General features: G+C 44.0%; 1 protein-coding gene across 1 annotated transcript in view; it reads left to right on the forward strand.

Annotated features, from left to right (window-relative positions):
- Positions 1-23,662, forward strand: part of LOC147665610 (period circadian protein homolog 3-like) — a 321,666-nt gene that overhangs the window by 238,965 nt on the left and 59,039 nt on the right. Inside the window, exon 13 of the mRNA XM_086949648.1 lies at positions 270-375. Coding sequence (XP_086805774.1) covers positions 270-375 — 106 coding nt within the window. The remainder of the gene's footprint in view (positions 1-269; positions 376-23,662) is intronic.

The following is a 23,662-nucleotide window of genomic DNA, read 5'->3' on the forward strand; positions in this document are numbered from 1 at the left end:
GGGTTTATTTTTTAATGTTATTTTTTAATAGACTTTCCTCATTTATTTGAAAATAAATATTTTGATTTCGTTTTGAGCTTCAATCCTTAGAGTTTTTCGTAGTCTTGTTTCTGGTTCTTCTTTGCAATAAAATGGTACAACTCTGTTCTTCCCAGATTTCACTAATTGATTTATGAATATATGAACACCTGATCTTATTTGGCTAACTTTTTCCTTAAATTTTGGTGCCCCATCTAAGACTATTGCTGTGTTCTGTTGATCTGTCCCAGGGGTCCTCTAAATGAAGATGTGTTTGCTGCACGAAGTAGAGAATTCAGCAGTAATGAGAATGGAATAATAGAATTGCAGGGGCAAATATACAAGCTTCTCCTGCAGGTAAGAATTGACCAAGGGAGAGAGGAACTAAACGAGTATGAGTGGAGTGATGCAGGGATTCCCATTCCTCATCTTAGAAATATTGGCAAATTAGTGATAGTGAAATAAAAATAGGCACCCCCCTGTGAAAAGTATGAAAGTTCCTAATAATCTGTTGAAAAGACTTTCAAATATAATCAGTGTTATGTAAAAATGTATTGATTAACTATACCACTATGCAACTCCTGCGATGAAATGTCACATTGTCATGTTAAGAACAGTAAATCAGTAGCATCATAAATATTGGACTTGCGCACACTCGTTAAGTCAAATATTAAAACCCCCTAAAGTGTATTCTGGGGCCTGAGGACCTCTGACTTTCTAACTGGATGAATTATGTTTTAGGATGTTCTTGAAAGACTGCCAAGGATCTTGAATTTTGTTTCTCCAAAGATATCAGTGTTCAAGGTACCTTGGCCTCAGACTCTGTAGTAAAACCAAAAATGACACACACAAGGTGCATCCGAGAATGAAAGAAGCTGCTCTTTTCATCAATTATTATGGCCCAGTCTCTTTTAGACTCATAAATGTGATAGGGATTAACTTTCAACAAGAGTCTCCTTGCCCAAGTTGCCAATACAGAGATGTACCCTTCTATATCAATGTAATCATGTTTAGTCTTCAGACAGTTCTGACACAGGTTTTCTGGGCCTTTCGCTTATCCTTAAAAAGCCTTAAACAATTGTCAGAATATCAAAATGAGAGGAGTCTATGCAAACATTAGCCATTCAGAGACTGAAAACCATTTATTTTAGTATAATTTCCGGATTCTTTCATGTCACCTAGTGGTGGAACCAGAAACAACTTCTAGCTGTTCTAATTTAGTTTGCAGCTGAGCCATGTATGCATGTGGATGTCATAAGTGCCACAACCAATTTCTACTTGTATGTTCCATGTTTCAACCACATTTTTTGCTAAGTTGTCAGTACTGGTGTTTGCTTCTTGCTTTCAGAGATTTTTTTTACAGAAGGCTAGCATCTAGTCTTAGATATTTTCTAGATATGTCCCTTTACAATTTTTTTTCTTCCCCGTTCAGACCAAGCCAATTGTGCTGCAGGGCTCTGACTTTCAGCCATGAACCATTTGTCAATGGTCACTTGTTGGAGCTGACTCATATAACCTCTCTGTCTTGTGTTTGGGTAACAGTCCCCTGGTACATGTTTGTGCTCTACTTGCTAGCACGTTTATGAAGCAATCCAGAGCCAAATTGCTGGCAAGTCCAATAAGTGTGTAATGATCTGGATATAAATGTTGGTTTTTTTATCACCAGAGAGAATCTTTCCCCTCCTTCACTGAGGTCACCCTCTTTAGCCCTATGCAAGTAATGGATATAACCTTACAAAGTGAAAAGCACCTAACTGAAAACCTGAAAACCATCTGAGTCTAGAACTTGACAGCTTGTTCCAGCCACAACCTGTTTTCACAGTCCAGGAATGGGGCATCAGGAGCCTGGAGCAAAAGATGCTTTGGTATCTAGAACCCTTCTCTGGAGACTCCTCTGCATCGAGCCTAGCTCCTCATCTTGACTTGGAGGCAACTCACTGTTGTAGCCAGATTTGGTATTGGTTACATTTGTTCTCAGGTTCCTTTTCACCCAGGAGCTCACACTCTGTCCCAGACAGCAATCTGGAGACTTGTGACAACAGCATCTACGTCTTGAACATCAATCCCGGATATAGACCCTTAGATTCTGAAGCAGAGCTGATAGTTGTTGTCCAAGAGAAAAATGAATGTTCTATTAGTAGAAAGTACTTTTTTGAACTCACAATGCTTAAGTCCTCCATTGGTACAAGACAGGAGTGGTCATAGACACATAGCTGAGTTTCATCCAAAAGGTACCAATCGAAAATGATCTTTTCCATCCTGGAAAGGCATTCTTGTCTTCCAAGAGAATGAAGCCCTTTTGAAAGGAAGATACTGGAGCTTAAGATCAAGCCCACTTTTAAAGTTTTAGCTGAGGCAGAGAAGTCCCAATGACGTTTACATGGATCGACTGGCTTTTTCTGTACCATCTTAGGAGGTGTGGTAGGAGAAAGGGTTTCAATGTACTACATAATTAGACCCAAATAACCACATCTGCATAGGTCTCATGAGTGCTAAAGAATGCCTGTGCTCCACAGCTGCCTTAGACTCCAATATCTAGACAGCCTGTATCTCAGTCAGTATTTTAAGACCTTTTCAAGGTGCTGTAGAGGCTACTCATTTTAGATGCACTTGAGCTTATCATGAATCCAGACAGCAGCAGGTATTCTATTCCCATAACTTCTGTGTTCAGTTACTCCTCCAACAGAAAGTCAAACAGCTGGCATTGTCCTAGGAATGGACTGCTCATCAGGACAAGATGGAGGGATCCTTAGTGGAACTCCAGGGCAGCGTTTTCATGTTTCGACCATGAAGGGAAATGAGGGGAGCTAGGCTGTTAAGTATTTCTAGTGTCTCCTCCCTGGACTCACCATTTGTGGTACACATTAAGCCTGTCCTGCAAGAAGCTGGATGTTTTGACACTACCAAAAATCCTCTTCTTGAACAGAGAATATGAGTAAATGGCTGTTATTTTTCCACAGCAACCTGCTTAAGTTCAAGTTGATGATGTCATGCCCTTTTCATACAAGCTGTCTGAGATAGAGGGGAAGGTGGACCCTTGCAGGGGGTAATAAGGGTCTATCAGAACATACATGGTAAGCCTTTCTCTAACTAGCTCCAAGAAGAGTGCAAAAGGTACCTGATACAGTTGGCCCTTCTAAAAGAATATCTTGCTAACCTCTTTGAACTTAATAGTGCTTGACAAGCTGATTCCAGTAGCCTTTCAAGCCTCTTGAGTTATGAGGCCTGAAACAGCTCTTGTGCAGATAGCCTTCCTAGTGGCAATAACATTGGCCCTGTGTATTTGCCCTCTGCAATTCAGATGGTGATTCTTTTAATCCTGAAAGGCGGAGAATATGGTGATCCATTAGCGCCTTTCTCCCTGTTTTGCTTACTGTAAATGTGTCCTGCAAAAAAGTGTTGGAAGTAATTGTCTGTCTGTCATCTATGGCTTCACATTTACAGTGTGCTGAGCAAGTGGATCAAGGGTACCTGGAATATTTAAGATTAAGTAAAGTTGCTTGCCAAACTCATAAGTATTACAGGCTCTGGTGGATACAAAATTATCAGTTGTTTTCTAAAAGTCTTTCTGAGTCTGTCTAAAGGGACCATAATCAAGGGCCAGGCAGGCGTAAAGTAGACCATTAGATCCTGAGAAAAAGTTCTAGGTACTCAAATTGGAGTGGGTACAGGTGATGTCTAAAGCAGTTATATGCCATAAAAAGAGAATGACAGCTGTTTGCAATCGGGGAGATTTTAAGTGCTGGAAATGACCGTCTGTAACAGGTGTCTTTGAAGAGCCAGGATATAAAGTACTTAGATTGAACTGGATGCTCCAGCAGCTTGGTTTTCATCTTGATTCTATGGAGTAAAAGTGTTTGTTTTGGTTAGCAGGTAGAATCACTGCAATTTTGAGGAACTTTGAAATGGTGGGAGTCCTCACAGCATCAAACGTTGTTGAAAAATATTTCTTTTTTAATTTCGATTTGGAGCTGGTCAAATACAAAATGTTTCCCTCCAAAATCTTCATGAAGTTCATAAGGATTGTAAATGTTTGTTAAAAATTATGGGAGACACATCCCTTTTTATGGGTGTTGAAGACCCTGACTAGATTTGTATGGCCAGTAAAATCTATTAGAAATATCTCATGAGACTTCCACTGCTGCAGCATCCACTGCTCATTCCCGTTTCTCTTTTTTAACAGCCTTCTCCTTCTAGTAAAAATCCTCCCCATTCCCTTTCCTTCACCTCACACTCCTCCCTCACCCAGATCAAGGCTTTGGTCCCTTCAAGAATTTGCCATCAGCTCAGGGCACACTGCAAATGTTTTTATTTTTATTAAATAATTATTTTTAATATAAGAGAAAGTACCAAATTAAAAGTCAACATGAGGTGGAAAACTTAGCATGATAAAAAGAACAGCATATTACAAATTATGTAATCCAAAAAAACATAAAAGGAAAACAACCTTCCTTATGTATTAAAAATGAATAGGAAGAATTAAAGGTACTAAATAAATAAAATAATGTTATACACATGATTTTACAATAAAAGGAGAGAGAAAGAGAGAAAAGAAAGGGAAATAGGAAGAGGAAGAGAAGTAAGGGAAGAAAATAATAGAAAAGGGATTAGTATAAAGAAGGATGGGAGGATAAGTAGGAAGTAAAAGGAAGCCAGAGCAATCAGATTTAATTTTCTGAGAGAGCGTTAAAGAAGAGACAGTAGAGATTCTTTGTTCATTACAAATAAAATTCCACCATGATAAAATACAAATTTGTGAATTATCTTTCCAACAAGTTAAAATAACTTTAAAAGCAAGAGCAAAGAAAAGGTCAAACAATTTTAGCTTAGAGGAGTTGTCAAAAAATTAATTAAACATGGAACCAAGGAAGACATTTGAAATTGATAGTGGAATACGGCATTGAAACATCTTAGAAGTTACAGACCAAATGGAGTTCCAAAATTTGAAAACATTAGGGCAGTGATAAATTAAATACAATAGTGTGCCATCTGAGGAAAGACAAGACCAGCAAAGGGGAGAGGAAGAGGGATTAATGTTATGAATAAAAGTGGGTGTACAAACTACTCTATTGTATAGAAATAATAAGGATAGAGTAATATTAGCAACTTTAGAGGTGGTAAAGGTTTTGTACCATAACGTATCCCATCTTTGAATCGAGAGATCGAGTTAGAGGTCTTGATCCCATGCCAGTTCAACAAGGGATTTTTCTCTTTCAAGTTTAGGGGTAGCACACATTTTATAGATAAATGAAGCTTTGGGGGAGGATTCAGAGGAAATATTATATAAAGGGGTTAAAGGGATGAATGGAATAGAATCATCAGGGAAATGTTTGGATATTAGGAAGGATTGAAGTTCCTGTGCTAATTGTGAGTATTGGGTGATATATGATGAGGGCAGGTTATAACATTCTTGTAATGTAGTAAAGGGTATGACAGAGGTATGTGATATCAGTTGGTGAACATAAAAAATATCATTTTCTTTCCAGTGTTTAAAGTAGAAAGATTTGTAGCGCAATTTAATGAATTTGATGTACCAGATGGGGTAGGCAAGAAACGCATGAAAAAAATTAGAGCCATCAGTAAATAAGGAAGGTAATAAGTGTTGAGAATATTTTAAAATGGGATATTTAGAAATGAAAGTACAGTTTGACATAAAGCAGATATCATTAAAGAGAATTCATGTAGCGAGGAGCGTTCAGAAGTAACCCAGCGAGGTATCAGTGAATCCTCATCTTGGCGATTTAGAGAGTAAAATTGTCTGATCAAAAAGGCGGTGTGGTATAATTTAACATTTGGGAATCATACCCCTCCTTCTTTTTTTTGGTTTAAGTATTCCAGATAAAGCAATACATGCAGGTTTACTACACCATAACAACTTAGGGCATAGAGAATTAATTTGGTTGAAATAATAATTTGGGATGCAAAAAGGTAGCATAATTTTGATGGTATCCTATCTGCCCCACCAAGATAGAAAAAGAGGAGACCATGAAGTAAGCAGATTTTGAATTTTAAGTTTTAAGGTATTAAAATTATGGGAGAGATGGTAGATGGAAACCAAAATACCCAGGTACTTGAGTTTAGATGAACACCATTTAAAGTTTGTGTTAGAGAACATATCCTGTTAACATAAGGAATTTAAAGGCAAAATTTCAATTTTAGAGAAGTTTAACTTGTATTCAGAAATTTTAGAAGATAGATCAATCTCCTGCAGGAAAATGGGTAGAGAAGTGATAGTTTTTGAGAGGTAAATCAAAATATCATCTGCATAGGCATATAATTTGATTTCATGGGAATTGTTTTGAAAACCTGTTATAAGGGGATTGTGACAAATGCGTTCAAGAAAGGGTTCCAGACATAAAAGAAATAAAAGAGGGGAGCGGGGACAACCTTGTCTAGTACCTCTATGCAAACTAAAATACGGGGATAAAATACCATTGACAGACATACAGGCACGAGGTTCTGCGTATATAATCATTTAATGAATGAAATAAATTTGGGTCCAAATCCGAGCCAATTGAGAGATTTGAACATAAAATGCCAATTGATCCGGTCGAATGCTTTTTCAAATCTAGGAACAATGCAGCAAGAGGGTCTGGATATTTCTTCCCTACAGGGAGAATATTGGAGAACATTCTAGCATTATCCGAAGTTAGCCTACCTTTAATAAAGCCATATTTATCAGGTTTAACTAGCAAAGGTATAACGTCAACAAGTCTAGAGGCAAGAATTTTTGCAAAAATGTTACAATCCTAATTAATTAATGAAATATGGCGATAACATTGACATAAAGTATGATCTTTATCAGGTGTAGGGATAAGTACAATTGTGAACATCCAGAAAGGAGCCTTCAGATTTAGAGTTTGAAATGAATGAGGAGAAAAGTTCAAGTAAGTGTGGAGCAAAAGTAGAAGAGAGAGACAAGATAAGCTCTATAGAAAAACAATCAGGACCAGGAGCCTTAGCTCCTTTTTAGGGATTTAATGGCAATCAAGATCTCTTGCAGCGAGATATCCTTTTCAAGATGATTCAAAACTTCCGGTGTAGAGGGAGGAGGCGGGAGATCAGAAAATGATGTGCTATCATTTTCAGGAGGGTGTGTATCATCTGTATATAATGAATTATAATAGGACTAGAAAGCATTTACAATGTCTGAATCAGAGTGTAATAAATTATTAGTATGGGTATTACGAATAGGACCAATGGATTTTACTTCCTTTTTAACTTTTAAGTAATTATCTAACATTCTACCCGCTTTGTTTTGGCCTCCATGATACTTGGACTTTATTTTAAGTAAAATATTACATGCATCGTTAGTAGCTAGTTTGTTTAAATCTGATTTCGCCTTAATAAGATCCCAAGGTGAGTAGGGCAGTTCGATGTAAAGTAGGCATGATCAAGCTTTTTGATATGTTGGAGACTAGATAAGTATTAAGAGTTTAGTACTTTTTTCTTCCTAGCAGTATAGGCAGTAGCAAAGATAATGAAGGAGGCTTTAAAAGCATCCCAGTTATTATGGGACAGACGTGCCATCATATTTATTGAACTAAAAAAATTCATTAATATACGAGTGTAGTGTAGTTCCTATATTCCCATTAGGCTCTGCGCATTGGAATGACATATACTATAGTTTAGACATAGGTCTGAGGTCGACTAGGTCTCTATCGTATATATTAGACTTAATAGTGAGTGCCAGCTAGCTCAGAGGTCATTAGAAACATTCTCCAATTCACAAGAAGGGATTAGTTTCTGACAACCGCATAAACATGACAACTTTGTTTCCCCAGGATAAGAAACGTATCTCTAGAGACGCAGAAACAATAGATAGCTATTTTACTCAGTCAATCGTGCATGCTTCGTTTCACCAGAGGTGCTGAGGAAATAGAGAGACGGGCGTTTTCAATAAAAAGTATTTATTGAACAGTCTTCTTTCTCAAGCATAAGAAATGTACTGCTACAATCGTAATACTGGTTATAAAGTACAGGGTATATAATACGAACAGTATTATAAAGTAGTACTGTAAAAGCATAATATGGTTTCTAAGGCATAAATTGCCTTAAAATATATAAAATACATACAGTGATAAAATAATGACTAAAAGTACTCAACTGGTGTTTCTAAAATACGCCTACCCCAGTGTACCTGACCTAAGCCTAGCACAAGGGAAGAAGTAAATGAGGAGTAGCTTAAGTTTAGTTTTTTCAGCCAATAATCTAATCAAGAATTCTCTAAGGGTCTAATCAGCTCCGTACCTTGGTTTAGAATGAAGAAGGTCTTGTATGTCTCTCTCAGGGCTCGATTTCCCAGCAACCCGCAAGGGTAGCCTGGAAACACTGGAGCTGGATTTCTCTGCAAGAGAAAAGACAGAGTCTCCCAATGCGTCAGCTGGAGGGTCAGCTTCCTTCAGCACTTGCTGCTGCAGGGCGTCAGGCAAGTAGTCAGTCGATCTGCTCCAAACCACTGTGTGTTTGTCTGGGCAAAACTAGGCATATTTATACTTTGAAGGTGCCGAGTTTGACGTGTGATTGGACTTCATAACGTCATCAAAGACTCAGTTCTTCGAAAAGTCCATAATTTCCTAGATAAATTAGTATTCCGGCAAGGGGAGGTCCCTGGCTGCTGAAGGCGGGGTTTTCTAAGAAATCGTTGTTGATTCTTGGAACTTAGTGGAAGTAGCCATGCTGTATTTGGGCTGCATAGGCTCAGTCTAAATATGGTAATGATTTCCATGCCTACATAAGGATTGGATAATGTATACCTATACAAGGGCATGAATCGGGAAAAGTTACACTAGGGTCATAAATTTGTTTACAACACCCACTCCACGATTTTAAGTTCAATAAAACTAAACGTATAAGCACTGAGCATATCTAAAGCAAGTGTTTACAATCCCACCCAAAATACAAAATACAAATTGCATTTTAAAAGGCTTGTTTAAATGTAACCAGTAAAGACTTGTATGAACAAACAGCTCTCTATAAACATGAAGCATAGTGTAGGAGCATACATTCTATTATTCATCAAATATAAAATTACAATCATGAAATGTCTCTGAAGTTTACAGAAGAAAGAAAAAAAATTTCGAGACCATCCCATAGCATATTATTTTGTTATGAAGATTAGGCCAAATATTGTCATTTAGGAAGTTTTCAAAAGAAATTTTGTTCTCTAAGAATAGTTCTACTTTAAGCAGATTACTCTGTGCCAAAAGTTAAAAATTTTATCGCAGAAACGTTCTCAAGTTAGATGGTTTGTTTTTTAAAAATAAAGGCCGAATTTCAGGGTTAAGGGAACGCTGTGTGCATGAATCAAAAGTTATTCTTGGTGTCAGGACAAAACATCAGATCATATAGGCTGGCAAAGAAACCGTCCACCATAGTAGGTGAAAGTGGAACCACTTCAGTTAATAAATCAAATGTGCATAGATGAGGATCATTGCCGTAAGCGTTTGATGCATTAGCAATGTCTGCACTAAGCGGTTCCCGTGTGCCTGTAGAGTCTCGTATCTCACCCTCAGTTAGACTTTTTTTTTTTTTTTTTTTTTGGTAGACCTTTATTGCACATTTTCACATTTACACCGCGGTGTGCCTACAACCCACTTATAGGGCCGGCCGCAATCAGAGCACCACATATTAGGCAGGGCAAGCAATACATCTTTTCAGTTCAAACCCATATGCAGTGTATGCTAAGCCCATGAAGGCACCACAAATGTTCCAGAAGCAATGTCCAAGGTACACTATCAATTCCGGCCGTATGCCCTTATGTGATTTCGGTCTTTTTTCATTTTTTGCAAAACCAAAGTCAACCGTCAACTAATCCCAACACCCTCCCAACCCCCTCTATCCTGGTCCTAATGAAGACTTCAAATCTAGCAAGTGTGTAAACCGTATGCAGCCGGTTCAGTAGGGTACAGAAAGTATATGAACGAGTTGGGCATCACCCCTCAGTGTCTCTTACAGCACCCACAGTGGTACAGAGCAGCAAAGGGTAGTACAGTCTCATCTTCTCCCAGAGCAAGTGCGAGGGTCCCAGAGCGTACCAGTAGTCACACACCCCACTTAGCAAGGATGTCCCACACATATTGAGGCCGCATTCACGCAGACTCCTGGCCCCCCCCCGACAAATTTACTATCACACTCCTTTCGCTATCAGAATCGTCCAGAGACAGCACGTATAGCGTAAACGGCTCCCATACATCCCGCGGGCGAGATTTCTCTGGCAGCCCCTCATAATAGCATTGCAGTTGGTCTCTGCAGTAGGCCATGTCATTCAGCCACATCTGTACATTAGGCGCCCTCCTTCCCCCCCACCCAATAGCGACCCTCCTCTTAGCCAACTGCAGAGCCAGGACCACAAGCCGTCTCGATTGAGCAGTTACCCCGGAGGCAATGCCCAGAAGGCAGAGACGTACGTCCAGTTTAACCTCGCTGGAGATCATGAAAGTCAGTCTCTCAGTCACCTCCTTCCAAAAGTCATACACACGCGGACAACCCCAGGCCATGTGTATAAAATCGGCATCGTCAGCACCACATCGGACACATTGGGCACTATCCCGGAGCCCATATCTAACCAGCTGGACCGGCGTGTAATACCATTGGTGCAGAAATTTAAAGTGCAGGAGGCGAAAGTTGCCGTTGATCACACATCCCCCAGTCATGTTACAGCATTCCTCCCATTCTTCATCACTCAGAGGTTCTGGCAAGCTCTTATCCCAGCGCGCCCTGGCCAAGACCGCCCCCCCTCCTTCATCCTCCTGCGCAGCCTTATAAAGTCTAGAGAGCAGTTTAGTTCTATCTTTGGCTGTGTAGAGCAGCTGTAATGCCCCAAGCGTTAATGGCTCCGCCGGATACGTTGGAAACAAATCTCGCACTGCTGCCCTCAAGCGTGCGTACACAAAGGTAGTCATAGCTTTATTAGTGGAGCTTGCCGTCATGTCCTGTAAAGAGAGAAAGGAGGTCCCCGGGAAAAGATCCCCCATGGTCTGAACTCCAGCCTCCCTCAAAACCTGCAATCCCACGATCTCACTGGACACTGATATATCCGAGTGGTATAGTAGCGGCATAGCCGGAGCATATAATGGCAATCTGGCAGCCCGTCTACCAAGGTCCTCCCAAGCGGATGCCGTGCGCCGCACCGTATCGATCTCCCCCTTCTCGAATACTGAATGTTTGTTGGTTATCATCGCCCTTAGCGGATACGGCAAGACTGCACTAGCCTCAAGCGCCACATGTGGGGTGTATGGCGGAGCAGTGATCCAGTAACTAGCAAATTGAGCTTGCGCGCATAGGTAATAAAGCTTCATGTCCGGTAGGGCGAGCCCACCCAGTGCATGCGGCTTAATCATGACATCCCAAGTCACACGCGGTTTCTTGCCAGCCCAGGTGAGCGAGATCAAAAGGGACTTCAGCCGTGCGAAAAAGTGCGATTTCAACGAGACCGGGACATTCACAAAGAGATAAAGAAATTTCGGCAGCACTACCATTTTAATCAAAGAAGTACGATCAGCAAGCGTCAGAGGGAGCCGAGTCCATCTCGCCACCTGATCCTCCAGCTTAGAGATGGCTACTCCATAGTTAGCCCGTATAACTTCCTGGCAGTCCCTATGTACCCAAATACCCAGATAGCGAACCGAGTCCGTCGCCCACTCCAGAGGGAACTCCAGCGGAACCCGGCTGGTCGCATCCGTGAGTGGGAGTATCACCGATTTGTCCCAGTTTATAGTCAACCCGGAGTGTCGACCAAACCTAATAAATTCGCGAAGTATATTTTCAAGATGAAGCGATGGATCTCTTACATACAGGACCATGTCGTCCGCATACATCGACACAGCCAGAGACCTGAGGGGGAATTTCAACGCTGCTTCCGCATACCTCTGCCGCAGAATACAGGCCAGAGGCTCCATCATGATGGCAAATAATAGCGGCGATAGAGGACACCCCTGCCTTGTTCCCCTCTGGATCGGGAATGACGAGGAGACATGCCCGTTGACCCTGACTCTTGCAGTCGGCGCGGTGTACAATAGAGCGATAAGTGAAGTGAAGAAAAAAGGCACCCCCATCCGGTGCAAGACAGTCAGCATATATTTCCATGCCACCGAATCAAAGGCCTTGGCCGCGTCAAGCATGACCGCAGCCGCAGGGAGATCTGGCTTGAGTAGGTGCAATACAGCGAAAAGTGTCCGCAGATTATGCGTCGTGGACCTGAGAGGAATGAAACCTGATTGGTCCGGCAGGACCATGACTGGCAGGAGTAGACGTAGTCTCGTAGCCAACACTTTGGCAATAATTTTGACATCAGTATTCATAAGTGAGAGGGGGCGATATGAATCACATTTATTTGGCGGTTTCCCAGGTTTAGGCAGCGCCACTAAGAGTGCCTCTCTCATGGTCGCTGGAAGCCGTCCGCGCTCAAACGCCTCTTCCAAGACCTGCGCCAGCTGAGGAATCAGGATATCCGCAAATTTTTTATAAAATTCAGAGGGCAGACCATCCGTGCCGGCCGCCTTCCCATTCGGAAGTGCCGCAATGGCGTCCCTGAATTCAGCTTCCGTAATATGGTGCATTAGGAACTCTTGCTGACCTTTGGAAAGCCATACCAAGGCAACACCCTCCAGATATCGGTCCACCTCCTCCCCGTCAGCCGTGTCCCTCCGCTCATAGAGTTGCGCATAATGCTTCGAGAAGCAGGCTAAGATACCCTCAGTGGTGGTCACCACTTCCCCCTGATCCTCAATCTCTTGCACCGTGCAGTGGCGTGCCCACGGCTCCCTGATGCGATCCGCCAGTCCCTTTCCTGGCCTTCCCCCTTCGCCATAATATCTAGCAGTAGCATGCTTAGCCAAGAATTTCACCTCTTGCTCCGCCAACTCATTGTATTCAGTGACCTTCACTCTGATGTCTGCAAGTGTCGTGCCCTGTGCGCCCCCTTCCAACCGTCTCTCGAGGGATAGTAACTCCCTTTCCAGCCTGGACATGGAGTCCCTGATAGACGTGAGCACCCCTGATTTCAAGCCTATACATGCACCTCTCACCGTCACCTTGAAGGCCTCCCACACCGTACTTATATCCTCAACAGACCCCACATTATTAACAAAGAACTCCTCCACGATCTGTCCCAGGCGTTCAGAAAGCACTTGGTCGGTCAGTATCCCCGGAGAAAGTCTCCAAGTGAAAGGGGCCGGGGCATGTGTTGGAATCTGCAATACCAGTGTAGCAGGAGCGTGATCCGAAATAGTGCGAGGCAAGTGAGCAGCATCCACCACCCAACCACACACATCCCTAGTCGCCAGCCAGAAGTCTAGTCTCGACCATGTATCGTGTGCTGAAGTGTAGCAAGTACCCACTCGCACAGTTGGATTACGTAGTCTCCACACATCTAGCAGTTGCAGCCCAGTCATACCCTCGCACACCGCTTCCGCCGCCCTCTTGCGCACAACAGGCCTGTCATGTTTCTTGTCCAGCACTAAATCGAGCGTGACATTCCAATCTACCCCGCATAAGATAGCTGACGGTGCAAGCAAATAAAGTTTGTTCCAGAGCATTACATAGAAATCAGGATCGTCAATATTTGGACCATACACATTGAGTAAAGTAATCAGCGTACCACACAACTTGCCCTGTACAATAATAAACCTTCCTTCCTGGTCAATTTCCTCGTGCACCACTTCAAAGGGTATATTTCTCTTGATCAAAATCATCACCCCCCGAGCATAGGAAGAGTACTTAGTGGCCAGTGGCACCCCCGCCCACTGTCTGCCCACCATTTCAGCCGCCCTGCCCTGAAGATGCGTTTCCTGAAGAAACACCACCTGAGCGCCATGTCGATTCAAAAATGCAAGCATTTGTCTCGTCTTTTGTGGCCTATTAAGACCCCGGACATTCCACGTTATGCATGTGACCTTACCCCCCCTGTCCATAACTCTCATTCTGTAAGCCTCCCAAGCGCCAATAGAACCGCCACCCTGCCCATCCCAGAAAACTCACCCCTGCACCCCACAAACCATAAGCAACATGAGCATCTTCGTAGAAGAAACGGACCCTCAACCGGAGGAGTCGAGCGTATGGTATCAGCAACACAGACCCCACATCCCAGACCAGGACAGTAAACAATCCCCCAACAGCCCTCAAACCCCCTTCCCCCATCCCACCACCCACTTCAGCGCACCCAATTAGCCAAAGCCATCCCGAAACCCAACATTGCACAACCCCCAACATTTCAAACAACAGTGTGTGGGGATCTCCCTTATCGGGGGCGTAGCGGCACACTTCTCCCGCCAAGAGGTGACGGGAGCGTGGACCACGCTCAATCAGAACATCTCCAACCTTACAACCCTGATCTCGTGATCAAGCACCCAGTATTGTGCCAACAGTTTATAGTACATTACTAGGAGAGCCCCGGATGTGCCTACAGCCAAGAGCGCCATAGATTCAGCCGAAAGCCCTGTCATCCATAGGGCAGTCCCAGTACGAGCCCCCCAGAGCCCACCACCTTTCAATCGTGTGTGCTGGGTATAGAGTCAGCCAAACGTAAGTCGACAGCAGATATAGGGATGCCACCCTCCATCTCCTCCCCCCCTCCACAATATCCATGTTCTCTCTCTCAAGCAATACCGGCCCCAGTGGACTCCTCAGTTCGTTAAAGAGAAAGCGAATGAGAGGTCGTTGGGGAGTAGTCAGCAGGGTGCACCGCAGCAGCGCTCTCGTCGTAGGTAATCAGTCAGAACAGCTTACGCGGCCTCGTCCTGCCCCTCATTCTCTGCCACATTTCTCCCGTCCGGCTCTTTGGCGCGTTTTTTCAATTTTTTGGCGTAGTCCATTGCTGCCTTGGGGGAAGAAAAAATCTTGTTATCCGCCGGTGGCCCTATCCGTAGGCGCGCAGGATACAACATGGCGTACGCAACATCATTAGTCCGCAGCAGTTGTTTCACCGGGGCAAATTCTTTACGGGCTGTTTGCACCGCCATGGTGAAGTCTGGGTAGAACTCAAGCCTATTGCCTTGATATTCAATGGAGCCCTTCTCCCTTGCGAGTCGAAGAATTGTGCCCCTGTCCCTGTAGTTCAGAATTCTGGCTACTATCGGCCGCGGCGGCGCCCCAGGCGGTGGCCGTTTGGCCAGTGAGCGATGGGCGCGCTCAACTATGAAGACCCTAGAGAGTTGTTCCGTTCCAAATATGTCAATGAGCAACCTCTCCATATAGTCCTCCATGCGTCCTACGTTCGTGGATTCCGGCAGGCCCGTGACCCTTACGTTGTTCCTTCTGGACCTCCCTTCCAACTCCTCGTTCTTCGCCTGTATGACCGCCAGCACCCTTTCCATGCTGAATACTTTAGACGATACGGTGGCCAACCCGTCCTCCGTGGCAGACACCCTCTGCTCCACTTCCCCCATTCGCTCGTTTTGGCGGTCAAACTGCGTCGCCATTTGGTCGAGTCGGTGATTGACCGATTCCATGGTGCCCTCGATGGATTGTAGGGTCTTTTGCATAGCTACTAACGTGGATTCTAGATTCGGGGCGCCCCCCACAGCCCCCTCCCGGTCAGTGTCAGCCGGAGACTGGGAGTTCATAAGTGCAGTCTTTTTTGCCTCAAAGGTGAGCTTCGGCTGGTTCCTCTCCGTTCGGCCCATGACGGCAGCTCACTCAGCACAGCCAAATACACAATTTAGCAGTTCTGACGCGTCCGTCTAGGCCAGCCCAGTGGGTCTGCTGTAATAGCCGGGCGTCCTTCGCAGTCTCAGCGCTCTGCTGTGCACCTGTCTGTAGCGCCGCCAAGGTCTCCGCGCCGGATAAGAATCAGCACCCCCAATCAATCCTGGACGGCCTCTACGCTCCCCCCCCCGATGCCGCGGGGTTTGTCAGCCGGTAATACTGTGTTCGGTAAGGCCCCCTCAGCAAGCATACACCTCCAGCTCCGGGTCACAGCAGTCCACTCGGGGTCCGACAGCCACAAATCCGCGGTGTGCATCAGCAATTTGGCGGGCTTCCGCAGACGTTTAGGCAACCAACATGGCCACTAGTGGTAGCAGTGCAACAGCGGGCAGATTAGCGCGCAGTCATCGACCAGGGCATAGGCGCTGCAATCAGTGTCTCCGTCTCTCCGCCTTGTCTCCTCGCCGAGCCCCTCTCCCTGCCCCCACCAGAGTCGGCTCGCGCGGCGCGGCCTCGGCAGGCCCAGCGCCACCTCCGCAGCCCCGGGCTTGCGTAGCGCCCAGCCCCACTCACCAGCTCCGGCGGGGCCGGGTCCAGGACGCTCTCAGCTCCGGCGTCTCACAGGGGATACTTCGCAGGGTAACTTCGTCTCCGCCCCGATTCCGCCGGACTCAGCCCTCTCCTTCGCAGGGTGGCAGCTACAGGATCTAGCGGGCGCCCAAGTTGGCCAGCAGCGGTAGTCCCGTTCCACGAGGCGCGGGCAGTGCAGTCGGCAAGCTCCCGTCTCGGAGCAATCCGTTCCCAAGTGCGCTCCGGACAGCCTCGGAATCCGGACAAAAGCTATGCAGCAGGCCCCCGATGTCAGCGGGGCCCCCCCAGCTCGATTACAGGGTGCAGGTTGCAGAGAATATAGGATAAATGGACGAATTTTACGTGGTCCCGACAGAGCCTCACGCAAGTGCGGCCATCTTGTCCGGCGCCCTCTAGCGCCCCCACCCTCAGTTAGACTTGCCGGTGAAACCTCAATGAATGCCGTCATCAGAATTGGCAGCCATTGGGGGCAACACGATGCATGAGTCGTTACTGGACTTAGCAAGGCGTCAACATCCAATGGCAGAACTGATGGAAGTGTAAGACAAATGTCCAACACGCATTCTTCTCCGCAAAGCAGGCATCGTAGAACAGGTAAGATGCAATCTTGCCAGATTGGTCTGAACGATAGAAACCAGGTTGTGTTCAGATCTCTTAAACGAGCCAAGCCAAGAATCTGTGTAATTCTCTCACGATACCTCATGGCAAGAAGGGTCCCTTCCATGGTAGTCTGGGTATCGTCGGTGACTGGACTTGCCATATCGGAGCAGAAGGAATAAAAGGAATAAAAATAGAATTCCTGCTACGAGTCCCAAAAATGAGAGGTAGTCCGCCAAACACAGAGTGCACGAAATTTGGAAAAATGCAGAGGACTGCTTCGAATGGTGTTAACAGTCCTGAAAAAATCGTCTTAAATACATGTGTGATGCCGCTGGTACCAGACATGTTTAAGATTTGACTTAACATTTCTTAGTGAGTTCTTACAATTTTTACCACTAAGGAATACTTCCTTTCCCTTATTCCAACATTTGTGTGTGTATGGTAAAGTTCAGGTCGACTTAATGTATTCTTTACCCAACCTTTCATACAGACCTGCTGGTATATGTTGTAGACAATACTGAAATTGGAAAATCTTCACTAGTATCGTGATGGTGCCATGTATTATCCATTCAATGGCAGGCTTCTCAGAAACTGCCAATGGTAATCTTTCCAGTTTTTCAATGCTCAGCACCGTATAGTCTGCTCCTTTTTGTGCCAAAGAGATTTGTTTATCTGTAAGGTTAACCCCTTCCATGCTGGTGACGAACCCCAGCCGTCACGCTCTGCGGCGCTCGTGTGCTGATGATGGCTGGGGTTCGTCACGGCCCCGCCCTGTTCTTTTGTTTACCGCACAGCGGCGGAAACGGCCCAGCATGGAAGGGGTTAAAGACAGAAAACAACAACGTTGTGTTGATTAGACGCCATGGCACGTAGCCTGAATGAAGATTTTGTAACGTCCAGCCTAGCGGCATTATAGAACGTAATTGAGACTGGCCATGTTGCAACATCAGCAAGTCCTGCTCTATTATGTCAATTGCAGAGGATACAATGCTGTCCAAAGAATATATTCTGGAGGACAGAGTCGTTAACCCATCAATTTCTCGTATTCTTTCTGCAGTTTCCATTTGTGTTATTTTCTAAGCTTCGTTGTACCCAGCGTGTATACCGGAGTATATGAAACGTTTTTGACGTGGTTTGCGAAGCCCCATCAAGAAATCTCGCAAATCATTGCCTTCTTTAAGTAAAGATAAGTGTTGTTTGATTTCCAGAAGTGTGGATGTCTGTAGCCACTCAAGGCATAGTTTTCCTACACTGTATGTTGTTACTATCCCTGAATGTTGTCTCTAGGAATATCTTTGATCCGGCCTGTTCAATTTGAACCCCTGTGTTTTGTTCAGGAATCTATCATGACAGTTATTAGTGTCAGTGGGCCATATTAACCATTTTCTCCAATCAGGATTAGCTCTGTTGTGTTTTAATATATAAGGTACGTCTGCCTCCTCTTCTGTAGTTATTATAAAACAATGGTCCAAAGACTATTATTTCACAGTGTCACAATTAGTCAAAATTTTCACACTTCATTGGTAGAGTATTATAATCTACTCCTAATCAATAGATTGGACAATCTCACAACGCAACAGCAAAATAAATATTCAGTGGTGATTTATTCATTTTTCTACCACTCTTGAATGATGTAAATAATTATTACAATACATCTGGGTCATATTGGATGCCCCAAGAGGAGTGTGCAAATATAGAAAGAAGTGACAAATTTATGTGATAAGAAAAGAAAGGAATTGGCAAAGAATTGCAAAGATAAGTGACATAAAAACACAGTTATTGTATTATACACAAGGATCCATAGTCATCCCCATACTAGGACCTGGCCTTTCATCAGTCAGACTTTAATCATAAGGTCATTCAGAAACCTATATTGGTAATTGTAGTGCACAAGGGAGTAACAATATATAGGTCCAGGTAAATATTAAATGGGCGTCGACGTTTCGACTCAAATTCGGGCCTCACGGTGAGTTAAGCCTGGGCCTTGCGAGTCTTCATCAGGACTGTAACGGGCAACCATACACCGTTGGGTGACCCTACGAGACAAAGACATTGTCTAAGACAGCTGTTGCCAAATAAAGTAGTTTAAAGTAGTTTAACTCGAGTGAAAGCACAAGGGTCAGTTGCTTACCCTAACGATGAAGAAGATTCTGATATGTTTTTCTTTTTTACATATTTCCTTGATCAATGAATGAAACGTCCTCCTAGAATACAATATAATTTCATGAGGACCTAAAATACCAAACCACAGCCTCATACCAAGTGTGGATGGAGGATTAAAAAGAGAGATTACCTTGTTGTTCGTGTATCAGATGGAAGAATCTCTCTGGACTTATTCAATCAGAATTTTTTTTCTCTTTGCATAGCGACTCCCTATGGAAGAACCAGTATGCTTAATTATCCAGAATCACTACCGGTTAACCCACTGACAACAATCATCATTATAAAAATACCTGTATTTGTCAGTGGTGTCGAATATTCAAATTCTAATTGTATCCTCAGCAGGATGCAGTTAATTGAAAGCGTCCCTTCCAGCTGGTGCCGATCATATCTTTTGTGGCTGAAAAGGGGGGGGGGGGTTGCCTTATTTAGATTATGATACTGTGAACATAGCCCAGGATTAATCAAGATGGCATAGTTTAAGGTGGGATGGTTTAAAACAGACCGCTTACCTAATTATTAAGAATCCAAAAACAGAGGAGAGAACATGCATTCTGAATATCCCCTTCGAGTTACAAACACTCGCGTCTATTTGGTGGATCGCTGCAAAAGGGGGGAAATATATCTCAATAAGATTCCAATACATTAGTGAGGAATCTCGGAACGAATTGGTGTAATCAGTCCTGGCGCTTACCTAATTTGTGTATTATTTCTAGCCTAGCCGTCGTTTCGCGTACTTGGTCCCGAGCTGCAAAAGGGGGAAATATATCTCTATAAGATTCCAATACATAAGTGAGGAATCTCGGGACGAATATCGTCATTTACCCAGGTTCTTTTGGGTTACCCCATTTCATTAATGGTCCTCTTCTGTAGTATCATTACTGACAGATGTGGGTTTTGGTATTGACGGTTTATTTAAATCTTTAATCTTAGCCAGGCCAAGACAAGAAGTCTGTTGAACAGTGTCATTTAAAAACATTATTTGTTCTGGCATAATGCAGGCTCTGAACAGGGCTTCTGAACCTTGCACCTGCCAATCGTTCGTGCCCCAGACAGATTTTATCTCAATGTTGTCTTTCCAAAAGTCATAACCTAATGTAGACAGCTGAGCATAAAAGTTTGCAGAATAAATGTGTTTAGTATTGGTCAACATTGTTTTCATTCTGTCTTATTTACATTTTTTAAATAAAACGTTTCTGAATTTGTAACATTAAACCATGTGAAGTATTTAAATTTTTCACAAAATGTTTTTGAGCTGCCCTTTGGCGGCGTTGGACAATTTTCCCATTGATTATATGTAAAAACATTTCTAGGGCTTGCAGATTTATGCAAATAATGGTGACCTTAATGATTAAAATAATACATTTGTTCATAATCTGATGAACCTTGTAAGTTTTCATGTTCTGTAAATTTAGCTGACATTTCTAAATCTGACATCATTTTATTAATAGTCTCAAAGTCCCAATCATCTGAAAATGTGCTGGGTGATACAATGTCACTTAAAGAAATTTTGAACTGGTGTGGGATCTTTAGCAGCTCCACCGGGCCATAAATGTCATAATCAGTTCTGTCCCATGCTATACCACCAGGTATAGGATTGGCTGTGATGTTCACTGATGACAGATCTCTTTTTTCACGATGGGATGATTTGTGAGGTTTCAGGACCAAATTGATTTTCTGACTTGCTGTGTCCATTGTACTATATATTCCATCTATCATTTTTCCCAAGCTTAAAACCAGAAAGAGCCAGAGCAGGAGGAAAAGTACACCTAACACAATCCAAAATTCAATCCATGGTGAAACCAGATATATTTTCTGAAGTTGACGAAAGAGTTCTGATGTTTTTTCTTTGAGAGTTTTATTTGCTGGTGTTTCTTCAGGTTCACTGGGATCCTCAGAAAATGTATCAAAGTTGATGAAATAGCCAGAGGCAGTTCTGTCAATTGTTGGAATTGCATCAGGATTGTTATTAATCTTTGGAGTTGCTTCTTCCTTTGTCATATTGGTATAGCCAGACGCTACATCATTGTAGACAGGTGTTTCTTGACGAACTGTTATTTGGATCTCAAGAGGCACGAGTTCCATGGCTTTGTTACATAGTCCTTCTTTTCTTACTGCAGGTTTATCAAAGGTGATAAGTCTTTCAGTTTGAACCTCTTGGATAGTAGCGAGATTTGGTCTTCTGCTACATCTTGGGAGTCCACTGGGCCTACTACTTATTGTTGACCACATGTTGTGGTTTGACCAGGTCGATGGATACAACTCTGTTCTCCCTTTTACCAGCAAGGGGCCGTAGTACTACTGATCTTGTTCCTTGGATTGCCAAGACAGGTACTGCTTTTCTGTAAGGAGGCCCAAATTCCTTCTTCACCGCGATCTTCTCTCTGACCAGATCCCCAATCTTTGGAATCCAGACAGGTCTTGTTGGGACAGGTGGTTTTTCTTCAGTGGTTGTTGGCTTTTGTGTTGTGTTACTTAGACTTCTTCTTGTTTCGTTTAAGTCCTGTAAGACAGCCAAACGATCTTTGACATCAAAGGGTTTTTGTTCCACCACTGAGGTTTGACAATCGAGGTCTTCGATTATCATTCTAGTACCAAATAGTAATTCATATGGAGTGATTCCACCCAGAGAATTTCTTGGCAGATTATTAAGACTACGTTGGACACTTATTAGATGTTTGACCCACCCATCACCCAAACCTAATACCTTAGCTGTTATGGATTGCTTTATGTCACTTTTTTCTCTTTCTACTACTGCATTAACCTCAGGATAGAAGGGACTAGAATACCGCAATGCAACGCCCAAGCTAGCCATGGCCTCCTTGTAAGCTCGAGAGCTAAACGTAGGACTCTGGTCAGAATGTAGCGTGCCGATTGCGTATGTGCCGATAAAGACTCGTAAATCCTTTATACCAGTTCTGGCGTCAGCCGAGCGCTGGGTCCACATCCAAATAAATCTTGTCCTAGTAGTTGTGGGACCGCATCTGTCTGTGATGACATTTGCGTGTAGATAGGCTAATGCTGTCTAACAAAGGCATCTAAACTGGGCTGGCTACACTGTAGTCAGGTATCTCGTAGTTGTCAAAACTATGGTATCCGTAACGGGTATCACAGTTTATTCCAAATTGGTAACTTGGATGCTCATTCCTAGCCACCAGTACATCTCTTCTAGTTCTATTAGAGATTCCAAGATCCCATGATGTCTCAGACCCTCTCCCATATGTGCTTCTTGAACCAAGTAAGCTCTCCACTTCCTGTCTGGAATTACTCTGTCCCCCACTCCAGGGATTCGAGCAAAAGGAACGGAGTTTGCATCAATTATGGTTGTATACGTGAGTGGATAGTTTAGACGTAACGCTGCATGATTGCCTTCCATTGAGGCTTTTACTGCTTATAGCGTTTCACCGTCTATTACTTTTTTCGAACGTTTGAGCACCTTCACTTCCAGATTCACACTGACCCCAAAATCACACTCAGACGCACCCTCATCGACAGACCCCCAGGACCCCGCTCACAATTCAGTGAAGACATCGCTGACTTCATCAGCCCACATGCCCTCCCATCCGAGAACTACATACTACTGGGAGACCTCAACTTCCACCTGGACAAGAAAAACAACAACAACACCACCACCCTCCTGGACAACCTGGCCAATCTCGGACTCCAACAACTCGTTGACACCCCCACCCACTCTGCCGGACACACGCTTGACCCTATCTTCACCTCCAGCAAGCATATCTCCTTCGATCACACCACAGCTCTCCATTGGACGGACCACAGCTGCGTTCCCTTCCACTACAAAAAATTCACGACCCTTATCCTCCCACAACCAATTCCCCGAAGAAACTGGAACAAAATCACAACCGACCAGCTTTTCTCGTCGCTTCAACAACACCCCCCTACCAATTCATCGGACCCTAACCAAGCAGCCACCAACCTAACACAATGGATCACCCACAGCGCAGATGAACTAGCACCCTTGAAAAACCATCCTATCAAGCAAGGTAACAAAAAAGCCCCCTGATTCAACAATGACCTTAAGAAATCCAAGAAGCTCTGTCGTACTCTCGAGAAAACCTGGAGAAAAAACCCTGCCACTGACAACCTGGCCTCCTTCAAGAACGCCACCCGCAAGCACCACCAACTCATCCGATCCACCAAGAAATCAGCATTCAAGGATTGACTTGACAACAATGCCCAAAACAGCAAGGAACTATTCAACATCGTCAAAGAATTCACTAACCCCTCCGCAGGCAATAACGACATCACCCCCTCCCAAGATCTCTGCGACTCTTTATCTTCATTTTTCCACAACAAAATCGCCGAAATACACAACAGCTTTCAAAACCAGTCCGAAGACCAGCCCACTCCACCCACCTCCGAACTAAAAACCCCCTCTAACAACCTTTGCGCCTGGAACCCAATCACCACTGAAGACACCATCCGCCTGATGAACTCCATCCACTCAGGATCGCCAACCGACCCTTGTCCCCACCACATCTTCAACAAAGCAGACTCCATCATCGCACCCCATCTCCGAGACGTCATCAACTGCTCCCTCAACTCCGCCACCTTCCCGGAAAACTGGAAACACGCCGAACTCAGGGCCCTTCTGAAGAAACCCACGGCTGACCCAAATGAACTTAAG

This window comes from Lissotriton vulgaris, unplaced genomic scaffold (assembly GCF_964263255.1).
Source record: "Lissotriton vulgaris unplaced genomic scaffold, aLisVul1.2 SCAFFOLD_771, whole genome shotgun sequence".
NCBI lineage: Eukaryota > Metazoa > Chordata > Amphibia > Caudata > Salamandridae > Lissotriton > Lissotriton vulgaris.